Below are 20,064 nucleotides of genomic sequence, written 5' to 3'. Positions count from 1 at the left end.
TAAATAGCGGCGAGTGCGAGTTGAATTTCAGTTAATTTTTGATCCTAAGAGAAATTTGTGAGAAAATTTTCTCGTTCAATGGATTCCGTTTTGTTACCGATTTTGGCGGAGCAAGAAGAAATTGGAATGCCTTGCTACCATCGGCGAAACCACCGAAAATCAACCGACTTCATGAAACTTTCTGATGAAGCGTAAGTATCCGTCTCAAAAATCCCATGTTTGTTTCTCTTATTGATTAATTTTGCCCTTATTCAGATTCATCAAAAGTTTTCGTCTAAGTAAGGAAGCTTTTCGGTACGTTTTAGAGGAAATTGAGAACTGCCTTACCACAAGGAAAGGTGGTCTATCCACGGAGGTGAAACTCGCAGCATGTTTGCGATTCTTTGCTGAAGGAAATTATCAACATGGAGCAGGGCAAGATTATCACATTGCCATAGCACAGCCCACATTTTCCAAGGTGCTGACTGAAATGCTTAACATTCTGGAGCGGACACTGTGTAAGAAATGGATTTCCCTAAATATGACGGAAGACGAACAGCGGCGTGCTAACCCAGCAAACATTAAATCGCACAACAAGCGTATATATATATCATATGCCCTAAAATTTGGTTGGCATATAATGCGCCTAACTGGCATATGCATGCAAAAGTGGAGGCCATATACATACATGGCAAATGCTTACCGAATTTGTTTGGATGAATATGCAACTTTGACCGGCTATAATAGCGACTTGTGCCCTACTCATATACGATTTATTACAGACATAGAAAAAAAACAAATGGCGCAAAATATTTTCGTGAAATGTTTATTATAGCCTCACGAAACGCCATTTTTATATATGAGTATTTATGTTTGTAGAAATAATAATTGTTTGATTGACTTGTGTTGGGAGTGGAATTGAATGTTTAAAATGGCACAGATTGATGTTTGGTGAAAACTGCTCCGATATGGGTTCGAACTCCGATCGTCTGGATTATCATCCACCAGCTATCTCGCGCGGCTATCTGAAATTTAATTCAACAGCGGTTAAAACTTTCGAGTGCATCAGCATTTCATTGACATTTCAATATGATGTAATATGTCCTTTATTGGGATCTAATATGATTTACTGTTTCATGATTTTCTTCAGCATGCAACACGATTTACTACAGTACTAAATCGATTTAAATTATACGCTTATACGACACACAAACTGCATCAGCGTAATATACGCATATGATGCGGATTAAATATATTTTACGACAATGTACATCATAAAATTGATGTTTATTATACCGATATGCGACTTAATTTGATAATGGTATATAAAATCGAGTTTTTACATTTTATGCGATTTCAAATATACACGATACATACTTTGATTGATATTATATGCGATTATGATTTATTCGGATTTCTTGTAAGACTTGGCACGTGCAAAATTATACGATTTAATGTTTGCTGGGAAACTACACTTCTATCAGAAAACATCAATTCCGGGTGTTATTATGTGTTTGGATGGAACCCACGTAAAAATTATTCCACCTAAGCTGAATCGAAATTTGTTTTTTAATCGGAAGGGATTTTATAGTCTCAACGTTCTGATTGTAAGTATTATTAGTATTTGAATTAACAAATCAATGAACAAATACTCTTTTTTATCAACATAGGTTTGTGACGATCAGCAAAGGATTCGTTTCGTTGATCCTACCTTCCAGGGATCTAATCATGACTCTCATATATGGCGTGTAAGCCCTGCAAGAACTCACTTTGAGCAGCTTCACCAAAATGGTGAAGTTAATACTAAGATTCTAGGTAATGTTCAACTACAATATTTTAGTATACTTGTATGTACTGTGTGATAAAATATTTTCAGGTGATGCTGGTTATCCATCGGAACCTTGGTTAGTAACGCCATTCAGAGCAGCGGAGGAAGGGAGTTTGGAGAGCGATTTTAATCGCAGGCATGCCTTGGGTCGTGCTATCGTCGAGCGGACAATCGGTTTACTAAAAAATCGGTTTAGATGCATCCTTGGCGCGAGACAACTTCACTACAATCCTACTAAATGCGCTCAAATTATAAATGTATGCTGTGCACTTCACAATATATGCTTAGAATTTGGTCGTTCTCAGTAGTTATAATATGTTATGCAGCTGTTTACATAATAAACTTTTGTTTAAATTAATATTTATGACTGTTAAATTTCATCTAACTTGTTTGCAAATGCTCAAATAAATAACAACCACCGGAAAAGGAAGTGTCTTCCTTACTTAACTATGGTTTCGGCAGAATTATTTACTCTTATTCCTGCCAACACTTTGAGAACATGTCATTATCGATTTCTCGTAAGCAGGCCAAGTATTCAAATAACCATTATTAATACTTTTTGCGTTGTTTTAACCCCTTGCTGTACGATTTAATTTCCAACAGCACGGCCCAAAACGAGCACTTCGAGTCGTTCCGCTACTCTGCTGAGTGTGGGTATCTAACATGGGTGCCCTATGATGAGCAAATACATGTTGTGTTTAAAATAAAAACGAAGGAGTTATTACTACGTACTAACTCGTTCGTTTTTATTTTAATTATAATATTCAAATTATATTTTATATTTTTAGCTCATTAAATTTTTTTTTTAAATAACGGAAATTTGATAATCTTCAGTTGTCGGTATCCTCATCATATGCCTGAAGCTATGTAATTATTTCACATCGAGAAACAACGAGTGAAGTTCAATGTTGTACGTGAAGGGGTTAAGGAAGTTCCATAAACTATAGGCGAAATTCGTGAATTTTAAAAAAGTTTATATAATTTTGATGCTATTCCAAACAAACTTCAAAGAAAAAATTAAGTAAGATTTTTCTTCCATGGAAAGATATAAAAATACGATTAGAACTTTTTTCATTTTTTTATACTTGAGTTACAATATAAAGATAAAAAATCAGATCACTGATATTTTGAAACATTATTCTAATGTTCTGAAATATACGCAATCTGCGTTTCAAGGATTTGTCGCTTGACTATTGATTTCTCCAGCGCGATCTTCTCCATCTCGTGGTTATGTCGTTTTTGTTCACTCAGATGTTCTTTGAGTGTGGCATCCACGGAAAGAATCGCTCGAGCTGATTGGCGCTGATAATGAACCAGATCACTCAAATTCTTGTTTGTGTTTTTTAACAGGGATTTCACATTGGTGTGAAATTTGTTTTGTTACTCGACTTGCAGCTCTAATAGCCTCGTGGTAGAAGGTCTGGATTTTTTCGGCTGAGAGGGCTGGAAGTGAATGGTATTATTGATACCGTCACACTCGTCGGAAGTACCATAATATATAAAATTTTCCTGGTCTGCAGCTTGAGGTTCACCCGAAGGCGAACCCAACTGTGTTCCATGAGATAAGGTACCCGGGATTCCTTCCACGGTCGCAAGTAACCCAGTTAGTAGAACTGCCTGCTCCTCCAGCTCGGACAAATTGATAATTTTATTGGGTCCTCCACCTGTCGCCCTCTGCTCCCGTTTGTTGTGAGCGAGTTTTCGCTTTAATCCGGACTTATAGTCCGCCCAAACCTACACAGAAAACCAGGGCAAAAATAAGACTATAAACATATGTTTCGGATTCGTTTTAGTATATACCTTTTTCCATCCACTTCCATCGCGAATAGGCGGTCCCAAACTATTGACTTCTGCCGCCAGATCATCCCAGAAGGGTCCGGAATTTCCTCGGGAGAAACCCTTTGCTATGTCCGGCTCTTGCTCCAGAAGCAGCACAATCCGCTCGAACTGATTTTTAGTGGTTGTTTTGTTTTTGTTTTTTTCCCTGTTGAACGTTAAAATTAATTTAAAGAAAAAAATGATTAAAAATTAGCTTACATTTTTGCAGTTCACCGCTCATCCGCTGCGGAAATTATTCACTCCTTCATAAACAAAGTGGGTTTGACGTTTGGTTTGATTCGAATGAAAGATGTTCGAAAACAAAACAGTCCGAACGAAAGGTATTCGAATTTGAAAACACCTCGAACGAAACAGGGAATGGAATTTACCAAGTCGTTCGAAATATTTCGAATCGATTGAAATACAGAATAGACACCATTATTCCTACCCCCCTTACCGTGGAAAAAAGTAGACATTGTCGTATCAGCAAACCCTTCCCGCCTCCCCACCCTACCTGTTTGTGAGAAACGGGTATCAATGGCCAGTTCAATTTTGTCAATGCAGAAAAAACAATCCCAATCGATTTCCTACCGATTATTAGTTCTAAAACTCATTCATCGTGTTCTTTCAACGATCATCTCACATCTCTATACGTAGCGTCATTTTGCTGTCAAAACGCAGGCAACAATCAAGGCGCCTAGAAGTATATCCTAAGGTGGGCCAACTTGTTAAAACCACTCTTCAGCTATATTGGAAGTCTACTGTGTTTTGTTTGTAAACAAAACACAATACGCTAGTGCCGAAGTTCGCTCGTGATCAATCTGCCTCTTTCACGCTACAGGCAAATAATTCCCCTTCTGCTTTCTTCCGTAGTGTTTTCATATACCGCTCCCCTAACCAACTTAGTGACGAAGCGGCCTCACCTTAGGATATACTTCTAGGCGCCTTGGCAACAATATTAATTTTGAAATAAAATATTTTCCTCTGAACTGCTAGAACCATGCGTTTCTAGTGCAAGTGAAATATGGTGCTGAATTTACTTTCGGAAAGATTGTAATTCAACGAATAGTTAATCTCTTCCGAGCTGCAAAATGGATTTCGCTAAGAATGTTCTGCTAAAATTTGGCTGGAAAGAAGGTATTTTCGAGCGTTCATATGTTTATCAATCATTCTGCTCAGCATTGTTTTTCCAAATCAGGCGACGGTTTGGGGAAAAACTCAGATGGTATCGCGAAACCAATTAAGGCTAGTTTTAAGTTCAATAGTGCTGGACTCGGTGCTGATCCGGCGAAGGACCTCACCAACAATTGGTGGGATCGGGTTTACAGTGAGGCTTCCGGGAATCTCGAGGTTGATTCCGAAGGAAAGATCAGCCAGAAGGAAGCGGACGCTGTGGAAATCTCGAACAAGAGTTACTCGGTGAAGAAATTGAAACAGAAAACTGCCGACGGGAAGGCAAATTACGGTGGATTCTTGCGGGCATCTACGCTGTTAACCAACATTGGGAAGGAGGAGGATTTGGAGGGACATGTGAAGACGGAAGATATTGAATTCAAACCAGCGAAGGTGATGGGAGGCAGAATTGGGCTGTAGTTTGTGGGTCTAAAGATAAATTCGTTTTTCTTGTGTTCCAGATTTTAACAGATGAGGAGCTGTTTGCAGCTTGTGAGGGTCGAACTGCCCACAAAGGCGCTCGCCATGGGCTTAATTTGTCCGGTAAGCTGGCTCGAATAGAAGCCCAAAACAACAAGCTGCTAGATGATCTGCAATCCAAATCATTCGAAGCCGTCATCAAAAGCAACGATTGGCAGCAGGTGCAGAAGAGGAAAAAATCAAAGAAAAAGAAACACAACGAGAATAAATGGATCGAACGGCATCAGGAGGAGGAAGAAGATAGCTTGAAAGATATGATACACAATGCGAACTATGTTGTGAAAAAGAATAGAAAGAAGTTAAAGGCCGAGATGCGTATAGAGAGCGATTTGGTGGATGAATTAAATACTTCGATGGGACTGTTCGAAGCACTGCCAGAGGATGATGGGGTGGAGCCAGAGCCGGGCCCAAGCATCGAGGAAGAGTTAGATGTGTTGAGTGAAAAAATTCGCAAGCTGGATCACAATTCCGTTACCATTAAGAAAAAAGGTAAGAAGAAAAAGAAACTGAAAAATGCAGGACTTAGGACACTAGATGATGAGGATGAGTGTATGGATCCAACGGCAAAGCACCAGAAAGACTACAAGAAGAAGCAAAAACAAAACAATCAACTATTGCGGGAGACAGTTAGTCATGAAGTCGAGCCCAGCAAAGCAGAAAAACCGAAAAAGCTACTCAAATCCGACAGTGAAGCATCGGATGAAGATGAGGATAAAGATGTTGTTCAGCGGATTAATGAGTACCGTGCGAAGATGAAATCGCATCTGCCCAAGATAAAAGTTAGTGAACCAACGGATGAGACTCAACAAACACTGGCGGATAAATTCAAGGAGAAACACGAGAACAGTGTCAAACGTGTTGGCCGACACAAGGCGAAAAGGAAGAAAAGCAAAAGGAAACAACGGCAGCTCTCAAAGCTGGCTGATGATTTGGAGAAGCATTTGTGAAGCCTCAAGAACCATTGAGCACACGCACGAAAGCAATTATATTTGAAAAAGTTGAAGTTTAGCAATAATATTATTTGGATTGTTGAATAAAGCCTTGAACTGATATATTGTATACGTTACCCGAACGATATGTCAATCATGTTCAATAATTTCTTTTGAAATATACGATATGAATGTTCCACGTACAATTGGTCCTCGAAGTTAATTAAAATAATTTAAAGGTTTGGATTACCGTGGAATAAATGCTATATCCTATCTCTGTGACACAACCTGTTCGTTTCGTTCTATCTTTTATCATGCTTACTAGTTTAGTTTGATGCAACAATGCAAAATCTTTGTATTTGAAAGGTATGAGCAAAAATGACAATGCTTTCTCCTTGAACAGCGACTGCTGCAAGCGGAATATTGCGTGGGGGAACAAGGAAGTTCTTTCGGTGCAAATAACATAATTGATTTCAAATCGTAACGAACCTTTGCTCAGCACTCCATGAACGCATAAAAATCATCCTCGGGGGCCGCATGACTGCTATCTAGGTGATCAGCTGGAAAGCAGTCGTTGGTGAATTCACGTGAAGCTCCCTCCAGTAGATTTTCCGTTTCGAACGGATGCTCGGCTTCCACTGGCTGTACGGCGGCCATCGATGGTGTTAGTTCGATCTGTGAATGTGGTGGTATATCCGCTAGCATTACCGACAGATCATCGTGTTGTTCCTCATCTACGAGCTCAGCAGCAGCTCGCATCACAAGAGGAGCGATCAACGATTGCACTGGTAGCAGCAAGGATGGAGAGACCACTGCATCTAGAGAAGGCAATTCGCTCTGCTGTTGTGTCGGATCCGGAGGATGAGCTTTGGTGTAGTGCTTCTTAAGATCCCACGAGAAGCGGAACTTACTCTGACAGAGTTTACATCCGTGCGGGTACTCCGCTGTATGGATCATCACGTGTGAACGCAGCTGATAGGGATGGGCGAATCTCATCGGACACATCGTGCACTGATGCTTCCGGAAGTTTTGATCATGCGAGCGGGTGTGTTTGTACAGAATCGCTTTGGTAAAAAATGCCTTTCCACATATCTGGCAATTATACTGTCGTACATTTGTGTGACAATTCAGATGGTCCTTCAAGCGATACAATTTATGGAATTTCTTGTTGCAAATTTGGCACTCGTTACGTTTCTCCTCGCCATGAAAAACCAAATGGGACTTCAACGAACTCGTGCTTGTGAATGATTTCCCGCATATATGACAAACCGCCGATTTTGCTACCGATGGACTTTGTCCCGGCAGTAGTTTTGTCTTTTTCTCCTGCTCTGGCGCCTTCCGATTGTGCTTGTGTACATGAACCCTCAATCCCATTAGAGTGGGTAGTGACTGGCCACAGATTTCACAGGTGAACGGACCAAGGCGTTTGGAATTTTCATTCCCCACCATTTCACAAGTCTGACGATGCTTTTTCAATTTTGTGCAACTTTCGAAAACCCTTTCACAATCCAAACACACCCATTGCAGTCTACCATTTACCACTCGACGACGCGAATCGGTAATCTTTTTGAGTTTCTTCTCAGCCGAATGTTTTTTCTCCAACCGAACCTTTCCGGGTTTGTTAGGTGCCTTTATGACAGGAGTTTTCTCAGCATCTTTCGAGAACACGTTTGGCTTTTCTGGTGATGCCACCACCTCCGAGGGTGTTTGAACAAAATCATCCATTACCGATTCATTGGCCACGTCGCTCACATTCGGCGGAGGCGAACTAAAATCTCCGTATGGTTCATCTTCCTTTCCGAAATCTAAGCTTAGAAAATCCGATATGACACTCCGCTCGGCAAGCAATGATCCAATTTTCTTCTGAGCTTCCTCACACTTGCAACGGAACTCCCGGATACGGCCCAGAAATTCCGAACAGCAGGAAAATATTTTACTACAACTTGCACTTCCATCGATTCCACTGATCGCCAGCTCATTGATCAGCACCAAGTGAACATCGGACAGCTCTAGAAGTGGGGGTTCCTCTTTGGCACACAGCCGACACATGTTGAGCAGGTACGATTCTTGGCCAACCGTATCGTAGCCGAGCGATACGCCGCCGGATTCGCGCTTCTGAATCAGTTCATCGACCGCCGATTCGATGATATTTGTGATGAGACTATTGTATTCTGCTATGTTGAGGGGCTGCGGATAAAAACGCAATATCATACATTTTAAACTATGAACTCATATTTTTATTTCACCTGTTCTACAGTGTCCATTCTGGTTGAATTTCAAAAAATAGTTGGATAACATAATGTGGATTCAGTGAAAATCCTGAAACAAAAACCGTAACATGTTTTGTTTGTTTACTATTAATGTTGACGTCCAAGGCGCCTAGAACTATATCCTAAGGTGGGCCAACTTGCTAAAACCACTCTTCAGCCATCTTGGAAGTCTACTGCTGCATTGAAACCAGTCCGAAATAATTTTAGCCACGTACCCTTAGAAAAATCCTCGGTCGAAAACTACTAACTTTGTACATATTGTCAACAAACCCGCATCCCTACCAGAGATTAGTATATTTTACTCGATAACATTAGTAAGCTTGGATATTGTCATATCTGAAAATTGGTGAGAAAAGCGCGTATTAACAATTTTCATTGTTCCCATAAGGCAATACGGAGGTATAATAAGGATATAATTCTGATACGTGTATTTTCGGCGAGAAAATGTAGCCGATATTGGGCTTCCGAATCATGGTTCTGCTTGACATATGTGTTTATTAGTACGGTCGAAAATGACTATAGATTGGTAGTATTTACCAAAAAATTCGTTATATTTACTAATTATTTCTCTCAGTGTAGGTGACGTTCAAATAGTACCCTTAAGGCCCATTTATACGTTGCTAGTAGCTGACTTGAGAATTAGTAGCTACTGACCCGGTGAACTCGCTTGACAATTGGTTGACTCGCCTTGTCCGTTCACACAGTGTGAGATGCTGACGCGAAACTAGATACTGCAGCATTGGCTTACCAGGGATGCCAGATGATTTTTGAAATGTCCATCAAATAGTCAGAAACAGCAATCAGGTCCGAATTTGACAGATGATTGATCTGAATTCGACTTCTCTATAGGCAGTATTCGTCTCAGGTTTTCAGATGAATATATTTTATTTAGTTGCACAATTTTATAATAAAAATACTTTGTGCTGAATTTCTTCGAACTGAAGGTACTATCCGAAAAAGCAGAAAGGCGAAATGATTTGGGCCAGGAATTGAATGCAAGGAAAAGGAGCAATAAAAAAATATGGAAGGAACTCTTTGATGATGATCCTCTGGAGTACAGAGCAGTGTTGAGAAAAACACCTGAATTAGAGGAAACACTGTTGGATTCCATTGGTCCAAAAATACAACGCCAAGATACACTCATGAGGGATGCTATACCTGCAAGAGTGAAATTAAAAAACGACATTGATGTGCCTTGCTTCTGGAATATCGTTCAGATTGTTGTCGATATTTTTTAGAATCTCGAAAGCATTCATAGCTAAGATAATTCCGGAAGTATGTGATGCTATAAATGACAACCTAAAAGATTTTTTTTAAATTTTATTTAGTTTACCTTGCCAGCAGCTTCGTGTACCAATTTTTGAAATAAAAATGATGGTAGATTGTGGAATAAATACGCGTCAAAATTGAAATAATGAATGAAAATGTACTTTTTAAAATCGGATGTGTATTATGTTTTTAGAACAATACTTTCTTTGCAAATTGTGAGTAAATTTTGAATTAAAATTATGCCTGATAATGATTCTATATTAGAGATTCTCAAGAAAGCTATCTCAAAAAGAAAGCGTGCCCAGCCAGCGTGCATATCAAAATAACAACGATTTCGTTTAGAAACTATGAGGGTTTTATTTGTTTTTCCAATAATTTTCAAGTCTATAAATATCTTCGCATATTTTCAAATACCTTAAAAATAGAGACATGTCTTTACATTTGGCATCCCTGATTCGGAGGCTAAATTCTGTTTTTGACGTTTTGAGAGTTGCGAGTGCGAGTGAATTCAAAAAACTTTGAAGTAGCTCGCACGCCGGATTACACATGACACTAACTGGCATGATGTGTTCACACGGTGTGAGTAGCTGCACTGCAGTAACTGACTAGACCTACTCGTATGCTTACTCGCACCGTCTGAACCCGGCTTTAGGCCAGGCGCAAGTTGAGACGCGTATAGCGCGAGTAACTTGCCGCGATATAGCGCCTGTTTTTGTGGCTAATGAAAACAGATAGAACGGCGCAAATTGGCCAGATGACGCGAGATTGTGGAGCGCTCGTGAGTGTCGACTCGCGTGACGCTGTGGCTGAACCACAGTTTTTCGTGCTGGTCGTACCGGTCGGGTGATTGTGTTAGTAAATAAATATATCGCGCAAAACTGTGTGAATCAGACATTGTATGCGAGTGGCACGTTATTTACACCAAACTGCGACTGAATATGCGCTCCACCACGCTACGTTTGTGGCACGTATGAGTCGTGTTGGTGGTCTCGTGTTCGTTTACGAGCGCTATACGCTTCTCAATTTGCGCCTTGCCTTATTGTACCCAAGGCGCCTAGAAGTATATCCTAAGGTGGGCCAACTTGCTAAAACCACTCTTCAGCCATCTTGGAAGTCTACTGTGTTTTGTTTGTAAACAAAACACAATACGCTAGTGCCGAAGCTCGCTCGTGATCAGTCTGTCTCTTTCACGCTACAAGCAAATAATTCCCCTTCTGCTTTCTTCCGTACTGTTTTCATATACCGCTCCCCTAACCAACTTAGTGACGAAACGACCTCACCTAGTACCATAGACCCGTCTTGATTGTACCAACAACATATACTGACATTTCCCTTTTGTTTTCTGCTTAATCGGGTTCCCAACTGACAGTTCTGCTTGAGATTTTCCTAACGATCTTAGCATCAATCATAGCACCCGGCTGATTTTAGCTCTGTATTGCCAAATCAGAAAACTGGTCACGTTTTTTATGAAATAAAGTTAACGTTAATAACTATTTTTGCCACGAACGGATTTTGGCGGTTTACATACCAAACGAATCGGAAATTCCCTAAGATTTGTTTGATATGCTACACATTACAATCCCCTGGTATGTAAATTGTTTGTTTATTGTTTATTGTTTTACAATTCATCCATCGGACTTCAAGGATAAAGTTCATGAAAACTATAAGCGTTTCCATTTTCCCACACATTTGTTCTGCTGATTTGTCCGACGAGCAACGAAGGGGAAATCGTAAGATTTAAAGCCTTAGTGAACAAAAGAAAAGAAGAAGAACGAAGGGGAATATTTGCCTACAGTATAAACAGTGGCAAACTCTCAGTCTCGTTCTGTATTTAAAGCAATGAACATTGCTTGTTTTTCCTTGTTTTGCGTCATCACATGTCTGCTATCGTCGGGTCTCTCCACCAAGGATTACAGCTAAGCTAATTTAGACCGGCAATATTAACAGAAAGGGCTTCTGTTGAGAAGAGCGCAAAACGGAGATAAGTGTGTGTATATTTAGTTGCTCCAAGCCATCGATATATGGATATTTGTGTGCGTACATGCGTGCTTCATAGCCCGTACATGAAAATAGTGCATATTCGCTACGCTGAAACCCCAGTTGTATCTGCTCCCGTGTGCATTGGCTCTGTCACAATGCAACAATCCCCTAATTTTTTGATGCTATGATTGACGTTTGTTTGGTGGTGCAAATTATGCAGCTTGTGTTATGAAAAAAATATAAACAAGGAGGGGAGATAGCGGGAGGGAAATATTTGCGCTAAGGTATTAGTGCTGAATCTCTGCTGAGGCAAATATTCAGTCTTTTTCCAAGCAGTTAACATTGTTTTCCGCACATGCGTCACATTGCATCAATTCATCGAACTGACGCTATGACAAAGCAGGCATTAGGGTTGTCCGCCATAAAATTATTTGGGAAATATCAAGCACGACAATCAAGTGCTGTAATGTTATAAGTAATGTAAAGCGACCAGATGGTCAAAGGTCTAACGCGGGACACAAAAAACAAAACGTTATGTATATACGTTGTGTGAAAATAAACCTTAGTTTAGCGAGTCTCATTCATTCGTGAAAAACTTAACATGTGTCCTTGCAATTAAACCTGTTCTATATTATTTCTTTCTAAGTATCGTCATTCAGTTGTGATTTTTCGATGGTTTAGATTTTGTTCACGCCTGAAAATCACTCACTCAGTTACAGCACTAAAGCCTGGCAAGCACGATTCAAATCCAACAATTTTCTTCAAATTACCCAATGGAATTCTCGAAAATTTCAATCAATTTTTCATCCAATTTAGTGTTAACGTATGCATTAAAAAAATTGACTATTTTCGGATGGCGATGAAAACAAAACTACAATAAATAATTTAATGGAACAAATTTTCCTCAAATATTACGTTTATTAAGCCTACAACAAAAAAGGCTGTTGATAAGCAGCAGCAGCACTGTCAAGCAACTTCATGATTTTTTCATACTATCAGCTTCACCCCACAGAAAAGAAGTTGGACATCCTGAGACACTTTGTGTCCGCCAGACATAGCCGATCTGGTATTTACAACATCCTCTCCCTGTCGCTCCTTAAGCCGGGAGGTCGAAACAACCGGTCAAACGGTGAAGGAGAATCTGGTCAAAATGGACATTTTTATGCGGAAGCGTCAGACGAGACCGGCAGTATCTGAGCAGCAGGCAATCACCCAGAAGGATTAGCTTCAGGTGCTGGTGAAAAACTTCTTTCCGGCGAAAGAAGTGAAAAACTTCTTTCCGGCGAAAGAAGTGAAAAACTTCTTTTCGTGCTCATAATGGAAGACGAGACGTGCTTGATGCACGCTACAGAATTCAACGAATGGCCGGGGACCGGGTACTTTACGTTCCTCAGGTAGGCGATGACGTCGAATATATCATCCACATCAAATTCTCGAAGAAGGTCCTTCTCTGACAGACGAGAAGGGAATGTCCAAGCCACTCTTCTTTCGAGTCATATGGTGAACGGGGAACGAGTACGAAGTGCTTGCCGAAACTTGCGAAGGTGATGTGCTCTTTATGCCGAAACGGGGATCAGCCTATTATGCCAAAAGATCACTGGAGAATGGATAATGGATCGGCTGGAGATAAACATTGTCGCGTAGACCACCAACCTTTCCAACATACCCCAGCTGCGGCCTATACAAAACTTTTAAGCGAATGGCCAAAATGGAGAGATAGCTAACTACCAAAGCCACGGAAAGGTAAAAGAACATGTCGACATACATCTTTTCATCAGCCATGATTGAGGTTCCAGCCAACATTTGCTTCATTTGCGATACTTCATCAAACAACCCTGCCTCTTCCTGTCCAGCATACATTAGTTCTTCCGGCCTATTTAACACGTTAAGCCCTGACCGAGCTAGAGGACCAAAGATGAACTTTCGTTTGACTCACGTTGGTCCCTGCGGATCAATAGGGAACTTTTATAAAAATCATTATAAATCTTTATTAAAATCTTTCAAATAAATATTTATAAAAATCAATTTTACGATTTTGTTGCTGTCGTTTCCTGTTGACACTCTCTAAACAAAAAGTCCACTGTCGGTGCGATGAAACCAGCTCAACGTATTAACCGTTGAATGCATTGGAAGCGCTCTTGAACAGTCTGACAAATAAATGTTTTATTTTGAGGTTCATCCATTTAAGAAAATCAACATGATCAAATTGTAATACTGAAATATATTGATATCGCTGGAAATTTTCGTTCCTTTTGCCAAATGCAGGACGTTTCGCGGGACGTAATCCTACGCGGGACATTTTGTTGAAATGCGGGACTGTCCCGCTTGACGTCTGGTCAGTTTAAGTGCGATTCACATACAACATCCACGTCACGTTCACGTTCCGTCCCGTCACGTTGCGTCAATTATTCTTCCAAGCAGTTCACATACACCGGCAACGGCAACTTCGACTTGCCGTTGCTGGTATATGTGAATGCTTCAATAGGAATTTCATGGTAGAATAATTGACGCAACGTGACGTGACGGGAAGTAATGTTATGTTATAAGTCGCAAAACTGCCTCCAACTAGGATTACGTTTGCGCTAATCTTGATTTTAATGAAGCAGTGTTACTCTTTCCAAGGTTGTTGAGATCAACAGAAAGAGTATATTTCGTTTATTTAGTGACCAAGAAAGTAAATGTCGTTCTGTAATTTTGTATATGATTTGATTTCGCTTGCCAGTAGAAAAACTTTTCCCACTAAGGATGACAGCTGCGCTTATCTTAAGCATGAGGAAGTAATGCAACTTTTTTCGAGGCCAGTAATATTAGCAGAAACGTTTCTTTTGAGAATACCGCAAAATGATGAGAAGTGTTTATATTCCTAGTACCTTCAAGCCACCAATGTATGGCTCTGTATGCATACTATGGCGAACGCTTGTATGGCGCTTGGTTTGCGTTGTACGAACGATGCCTAGAAGTGCGATTTCATTGAGGCAATACTGAATAACATATAGCATGATATTTGCTACGTGCAATTATTGTCATTGTTGTTGTTTCCATTTGGTGCCAATGATATATTGATGTAGTTATGAGATGTGGAATAATGGTGCTGGTGCAACAAGTATATAATCGACTGTAGCCGAGTCTTTGTCAATTGCGAAAAAGGCTACCAGAAACTAAACAGTAATTTCCAATGCGGTCGTATCTTAGACACAACCTCCTATATATATATTTTTTTTTTAAGGATTTCGTAATCCAATGTGAAGGACTTTGGCGAAAACATTTCACAAGAATCAATTTCGCATCTGATAAATTCGCTCATTCTAAAACAAGCATAATGCGACTTTTTACTTCAGTGTTTACCAAAGTACGAATATAGAAGATGTGAGCCGTTCCAAGTATAGTTTTGTGTCAATATTTTCTACCCCTAGCGACGTTTGTTGCTTCAGACGCGGTGCAGACTGATGAGCTGTTAAATCGAATCGATTCGTAGTTATTGTACATAGATTACGGTTCTTTTCGAAGAATCCTCTCAAAGGATTCGAATTGGTGGTTCAAATAAAAACGAACTTGCACCATTAGTTTTTTTGTTTGTGCTCAGCATTTTCTGTGTAATTATAACTAAACAATGCACTTAAATATTCAAGAGTACTAAACAAATTTTCTTTCCAGAGTTTGTACCATGTCAACTAATGGTAGAAGGACAAGTGGCATATGGCAACACTTTATAAAAGACGGAACCAAAGGTAAATGCCGAGAATGCAACGCGGTGATTTCATCGTCGAATGGTTCAACAGGAAATTTGAAACGGCATTTCAGAGTTAAACATCCTTTCATACCTTTTAAGTTGGGGGTCACAAAAGAAAAACCCTTTGCTTCTACTCCCATTATTAGTAGTGTTTCATCAGCAGATGATAAAACAGGTTTCGCTGAAATTAAGCTCCAAACACAGGAAAATGAGGTAGGTTTCGATTATGCTTAGGTGGTAAACACGGTTCCAATGTTCCCTATGGCATTTTTACATAAGTTTTTGCGTCCATTAACATTTTAAACTCATGGTAACTATGTATAATAGTAAAAGAAGCTCTAACGAAAAGATGCGCCAAAATCCCTACTTTCACAAACTGATCAGTTAGGAACCGTTCACTAAAATGAGCTGTTGTCATATCACTAAAATCAACTGAAACGATAGTGCACATGTGCCATAGGCATTGGCAGCTATGAACAATATCCGTTGTTTTTGTATTCGCTAAACTACTATCTTCTGTGATACAATTTTAGATGAAGTCGGAAAGATATTCATTTGCTGTCAAGTCGCCTAGCTACCCTAAGAAGCGAAAGAAACAAGATGAAACAGTGGAAAAGCCGGACAGTTTCAATGTATTTGGGCAATATGTGGCATCGGAGCTGCGCAAAATTCCAAATAGGACAGATGCGTATAAAGTACAGCGGAAGTTAACCCGCTTCTTGATGGACTGTTTAGATGAGGTGGACGTTTGCAGCTCACAGATAGACAGTGATTCTGTCATCGAAGAGCAACTCGCGTGTGAAACTATATATCTTCAGTCAGGTATCGATCCGATTACCTTATGAGTTGTAGAGAATTTTAATACCTGAGAGTTGTTACAAAAAGATAAGTCGGTTTTTTGTTGCATCATATTTTAAGATAAAAAAATACGTAAATTGATTCGAAGTATATGATACTCTCGTCAGTTAGTGGTTTTGATTTTTTTTCATCCGCCCATGTTTTTCGGGTCATGTGTATCCGAATCGTCCCAAGTGTTCGCAGCACAAATGTAGCATGTACAGTAAACTGACCAACGAAATGTCCCGCGTAAGATTGCGTCCCGCGAAACGTCCCGCATTTGGCAGAAGAAACGAAAATGTCCCGCGATGTCAATATATTTCAATATCACAATTTGATCATGTTGATTTTCTTTTAAGGGAAAAAAAACTTTTATTTGGCAGAGTGTTCAAGAGCGCTTCTAATGCATCCAAAGATTAATGTGCGATTCACATAGCACGTTACGGAGAAGAACGTCTACGTTCCGTCATCGTCTCCACCAATTCACACATGCAGTCAATGCTTCCACCAGCACCGTCACGTCAAATGCCAAACGAATGATTTATTTAATTTTATTCATGGTGTCGCCACCTACAACAATTTTAAATTGCAATGCCCTCTTTCAAATCAGCATGCCTAGAATCAGTTCTAAATTTTGAAAAATTCAATGAGAATCATTGAATTCAATTATTTAAATGATTAAACCCCGTAGTCCGACCCTTATGCAACAATAATAATAAATAGAATAATTCTTTCAACTAGTCGCGAATGATTTCCACTCCGAAATTTGGAGCTAAGAGATATGTTGGCATAAAAGGTACAGTAAGTTACTTATAAAGCGATATGCTGAGGCACCACTCAGTGTCGCATTGGAGTCGGTTTTGGCCGGTAATTGGACATTTGCGACTGGTGGCGACTTTCAATGTGGGGCCATGATTTGGGCCCCGAACTCAATGTTTACAAAAATGTCCAACTACAGTCGAATTTCATTCGTTGCACTATGCTCTTAGCCCAATTTGTGAAAGACTTTCACTCGTTGGGCTGAACTGTCAAAGTCGAAAATCGATCGAGGGTCACACCGATTGTTTGTTGTTATGGGAAACGCAGAAAAGTTTTCACACCACTGACGTTTATTTCATTCGTGGTTGAGTTTCGTTCTAGGTTGGATTAATTGGTAAGTTCTTAATGAAGTTTGATATTAAAATTAGCGTAGATTTAATATACGTTCATTTCGATCGCCAGGCTCAAAATGGATGGTTTGCAAGGATCCAGTACGAACGTTAACCGGAAACGGAGGAGCAATTTCCTGACGCTGGTGGAGAAGGTTCGCATAATTGAAGATTTTGAAGCAGGTCGTGGTACGCATGACTTTCTTGGGAAGAAGTACGGCGTAGGATCTTCTACGGTCACGAGAATAATCCAAAAGAAAGAAGCAATTCGTGAGGCGGTGGACAAGTTCAAGGAATATGGTGTAAATAATCGAAAAACATTGAAAGAGCAGACGTTCCCTTTGCTGGAAGAAGCTCTTTACATCTGGATTTTACAGCAGCGGCAGTCCAACATTTTGTTGACAGTGGATATTCTTAAAGCAAAGGCGGAGCTGCTGTTTAAGATGTTCCAGGACCGGGGGCTCTATGCGGTGCACGGTTTTTCTGCTTCGGATGGCTGGATGCATCGTTTTAAGCAGCGGTTTGGATTGCGCGTGAAAGCCGTAACAGGAGAAAAGGCATCGGTAAACGTTGAAGCGTACCTAAATTTCAAGAAGGTTCTACAGAAGAAGATTCAGGAAATGCAGCTATCACTATCCCAAGTCTTTAATGCAGATGAATCTGCCTTGTTCATCAAGCTCCTAGCCACACGCTCTGTCGTTACCTGTGATGAGACCGTGGCAAGCGGACGGAAGCAAAACAAGACAAGGTATACGTTTATGCCTTGCTCCAACATAGATGGTTCCCTAAAGCTTCCGTTGTATTTCATTTGCACTGCTGCAAAACCACGAGGAATCAACATCGAAGAACTTCCCGTTTCATATAATCATTCCAAAAAGGCTTGGATGACCAGACTGTTGTTCCGTCAATGGTTCCACGAAGAGTTTGTCCCCGCTGTTCGAAAATTTTCGGCCGAGAGAGGATTGGAGCCAAAGGCATTGCTGGTTCTTGATAATTGCACCAGTCATTATGACGTTGACGAATCTCTACAGAGTGACGATGGACTGATTCAAGTGATCTACCTCCCACCAAATGTAACTGCTGAATGCCAGCCGATGGACCAATCGGTCATCAATGCAATCAAGCGAAAGTATAAAAGAAAACTGATGCTCGCATTAATTCTGGAAAACGAACACTTAAGGTAAATTTCCAAATATTAAACATTAAATTTTTGTAATTAATTCCAAATATAAACACAAAACTATGCGCACGATAGTTTTTCGTCTGTGCTTTTTCAAAATTTAAATTCAAATTCTAATTGAGGTTTTATTTATGTACTTTCCTCTTTAGTTTCGAAGAACGATTGAAGAAGATTAATCTTCAACAGTGTATTTCGGGGTTGGCAACCTCTTGGGAGGAGATATCTGACAAAACTATACGTAATTCGTGGAAGAAATTGATCGATGGTTTGCCGGAGGATGCTGTTAATGTAGACTCGAAAGCGGCCGATGATGACTTCAAAGCGCTTGTGTCCAGGATTGACAGTTTGGCAGGAACAAAAACATCTGAGCAAGATATTGATCTGTGGATCAAAGATCAGGTGTATGATGGTGATCATAATCCAGATTGGGTAACCAGTAAAGTGTTCTCTGATGACGAGATTTTGTCATCAGTTCTCAAGAAAGATCAACCTGAAATGCAAGAAGAATGGTTGGTAGACACAGAAGATGGAAGTAATTCGTTTGATACTTCCATTACTAGTACCGGAGATCCTGATTTTGGCGATGCAATCAAGTCAATTGATTGCCTAGTTCGCTATATGAAGCATGATGTTGCAGAAGTATGCCGTTTGAACGCGCTACGTTCGAAAATCACTGAAGTTGAATGGCTAAAACGAGCATGTTGAAGAACTCTACCATTTTGTTGAAAATGAATTTACGTGGTTTGTTTAATTTTGTTTGAAACGTTTAAAATAAATATTGTTTTTGTTGAATAATATTCGATTTTATTTATTTCAATGATTCATTTAAAATTTATTTTAAACCTAAAAACACCATCCACGAGCCCCTCGAAAAAAATTTTACGTTGTCAGAATTGACGTTTGTCTTCGATTTAGTTGGGCTATAGCCCAACGAACGGGAGCCCAACTAAAGATAGCCCAACGAGTGAAATTCAACTGTAGAGGTAAAAATGTCTAATTAAACGTGTTGCATCACAGATCTGTTCAATTACCTTAATGTCGATGTAGATGTAAATTACTGTACAACCAAATCAAAACAAAAGCCGAGACACAAAGCCCAGACAAAAACCAAACGAGCCGTCCGTCTCCGTCAATTATTCTTTTCTACAAACCCTGCCGGTCGTTTTCGTTGAACGTATGCTGACGGGTCGTTACGTTGCTGGTGTATGTGAATGTTTTCATGAGAATTGCATTGTAGAATCATTGACGTATCGTGACGTGACGGGACGTGAACGTGACGTGTATGTTGTATGTGAATCGCACTTAATACGTTGAGCTGGTTTCATCACACCGACAGTGGGCTTTTTGTTTAGAGAGTGTCAACTGGAAGCGACAGCAACAGAATTGGAAAATGATTTTTATAAAAGTCCCCTATTGATCCGCAGGGACCAACGTGAGTAAGAC

The 20,064-nt window shown here is 40.0% G+C and overlaps 3 protein-coding genes across 5 annotated transcripts; 1 reads left to right on the top strand and 2 right to left on the bottom strand.

Annotated features, from left to right (window-relative positions):
* Positions 1-744: 744 nt before the first annotated feature.
* LOC129763636 (zinc finger protein 675-like) lies at positions 745-8,599 on the bottom strand. Of its 3 annotated transcripts, none has more exons than XM_055762876.1 (3): positions 8,454-8,599; positions 6,697-8,394; positions 745-1,004 (listed from the first exon to the last, which is right to left on the bottom strand). In XM_055762876.1, the coding sequence occupies exons 1-2, from the start codon at positions 8,469-8,471 to the stop codon at positions 6,703-6,705; spliced, it is 1,710 nt and encodes a 569-aa protein (XP_055618851.1). In that variant the 5' UTR covers positions 8,472-8,599; the 3' UTR covers positions 745-1,004; positions 6,697-6,702. The 3 variants fall into 3 exon arrangements, with proteins under 3 accessions (XP_055618851.1, XP_055618852.1, XP_055618850.1); XM_055762877.1 differs by lacking the exon at positions 745-1,004 and adding an exon at positions 6,598-6,616; XM_055762875.1 differs by lacking the exon at positions 745-1,004 and having other exon boundaries at positions 6,679-8,394.
* On the bottom strand, positions 2,643-3,999 carry LOC129763644 (uncharacterized). The gene is made up of 3 exons (XM_055762890.1): positions 3,845-3,999; positions 3,608-3,791; positions 2,643-3,541 (listed from the first exon to the last, which is right to left on the bottom strand). Coding segments are annotated over exons 1-3 (540 nt in total). The 5' UTR covers positions 3,847-3,999; the 3' UTR covers positions 2,643-3,187.
* LOC129763639 (G patch domain-containing protein 4) lies at positions 4,400-6,344 on the top strand. The gene is made up of 3 exons (XM_055762881.1): positions 4,400-4,762; positions 4,824-5,191; positions 5,260-6,344. The coding sequence occupies exons 1-3, from the start codon at positions 4,717-4,719 to the stop codon at positions 6,223-6,225; spliced, it is 1,380 nt and encodes a 459-aa protein (XP_055618856.1). The 5' UTR covers positions 4,400-4,716; the 3' UTR covers positions 6,226-6,344.
* Positions 8,600-20,064: the final 11,465 nt, after the last annotated feature.

The sequence above is a fragment of the Toxorhynchites rutilus genome, chromosome 1 (genome assembly GCF_029784135.1).
Source record: "Toxorhynchites rutilus septentrionalis strain SRP chromosome 1, ASM2978413v1, whole genome shotgun sequence".
NCBI lineage: Eukaryota > Metazoa > Arthropoda > Insecta > Diptera > Culicidae > Toxorhynchites > Toxorhynchites rutilus.
The sequence above is the reverse complement of the archived record's forward strand: the minus strand, read 5'-3'. Positions and strand labels throughout refer to the sequence as shown.

Excerpts from the sequence above, each read along its gene's own strand:
- LOC129763644 (XM_055762890.1), bottom strand. Across the intron at positions 3,542-3,607 it reads ATGGAAGTGGATGGAAAAAG|GTTTGGGCGGACTATAAGTC; the intron begins GTATATACTAAA and ends TTTTCTGTGTAG.
- LOC129763639 (XM_055762881.1), top strand. The coding sequence starts at position 4,717 with ATGGATTTCGCTAAGAATGTTCTGCTAAAATTTGGCTGGAAAGAAG. Across the intron at positions 4,763-4,823 it reads AAAATTTGGCTGGAAAGAAG|GCGACGGTTTGGGGAAAAAC; the intron begins GTATTTTCGAGC and ends TTTCCAAATCAG. Across the intron at positions 5,192-5,259 it reads TTGAATTCAAACCAGCGAAG|ATTTTAACAGATGAGGAGCT; the intron begins GTGATGGGAGGC and ends CTTGTGTTCCAG.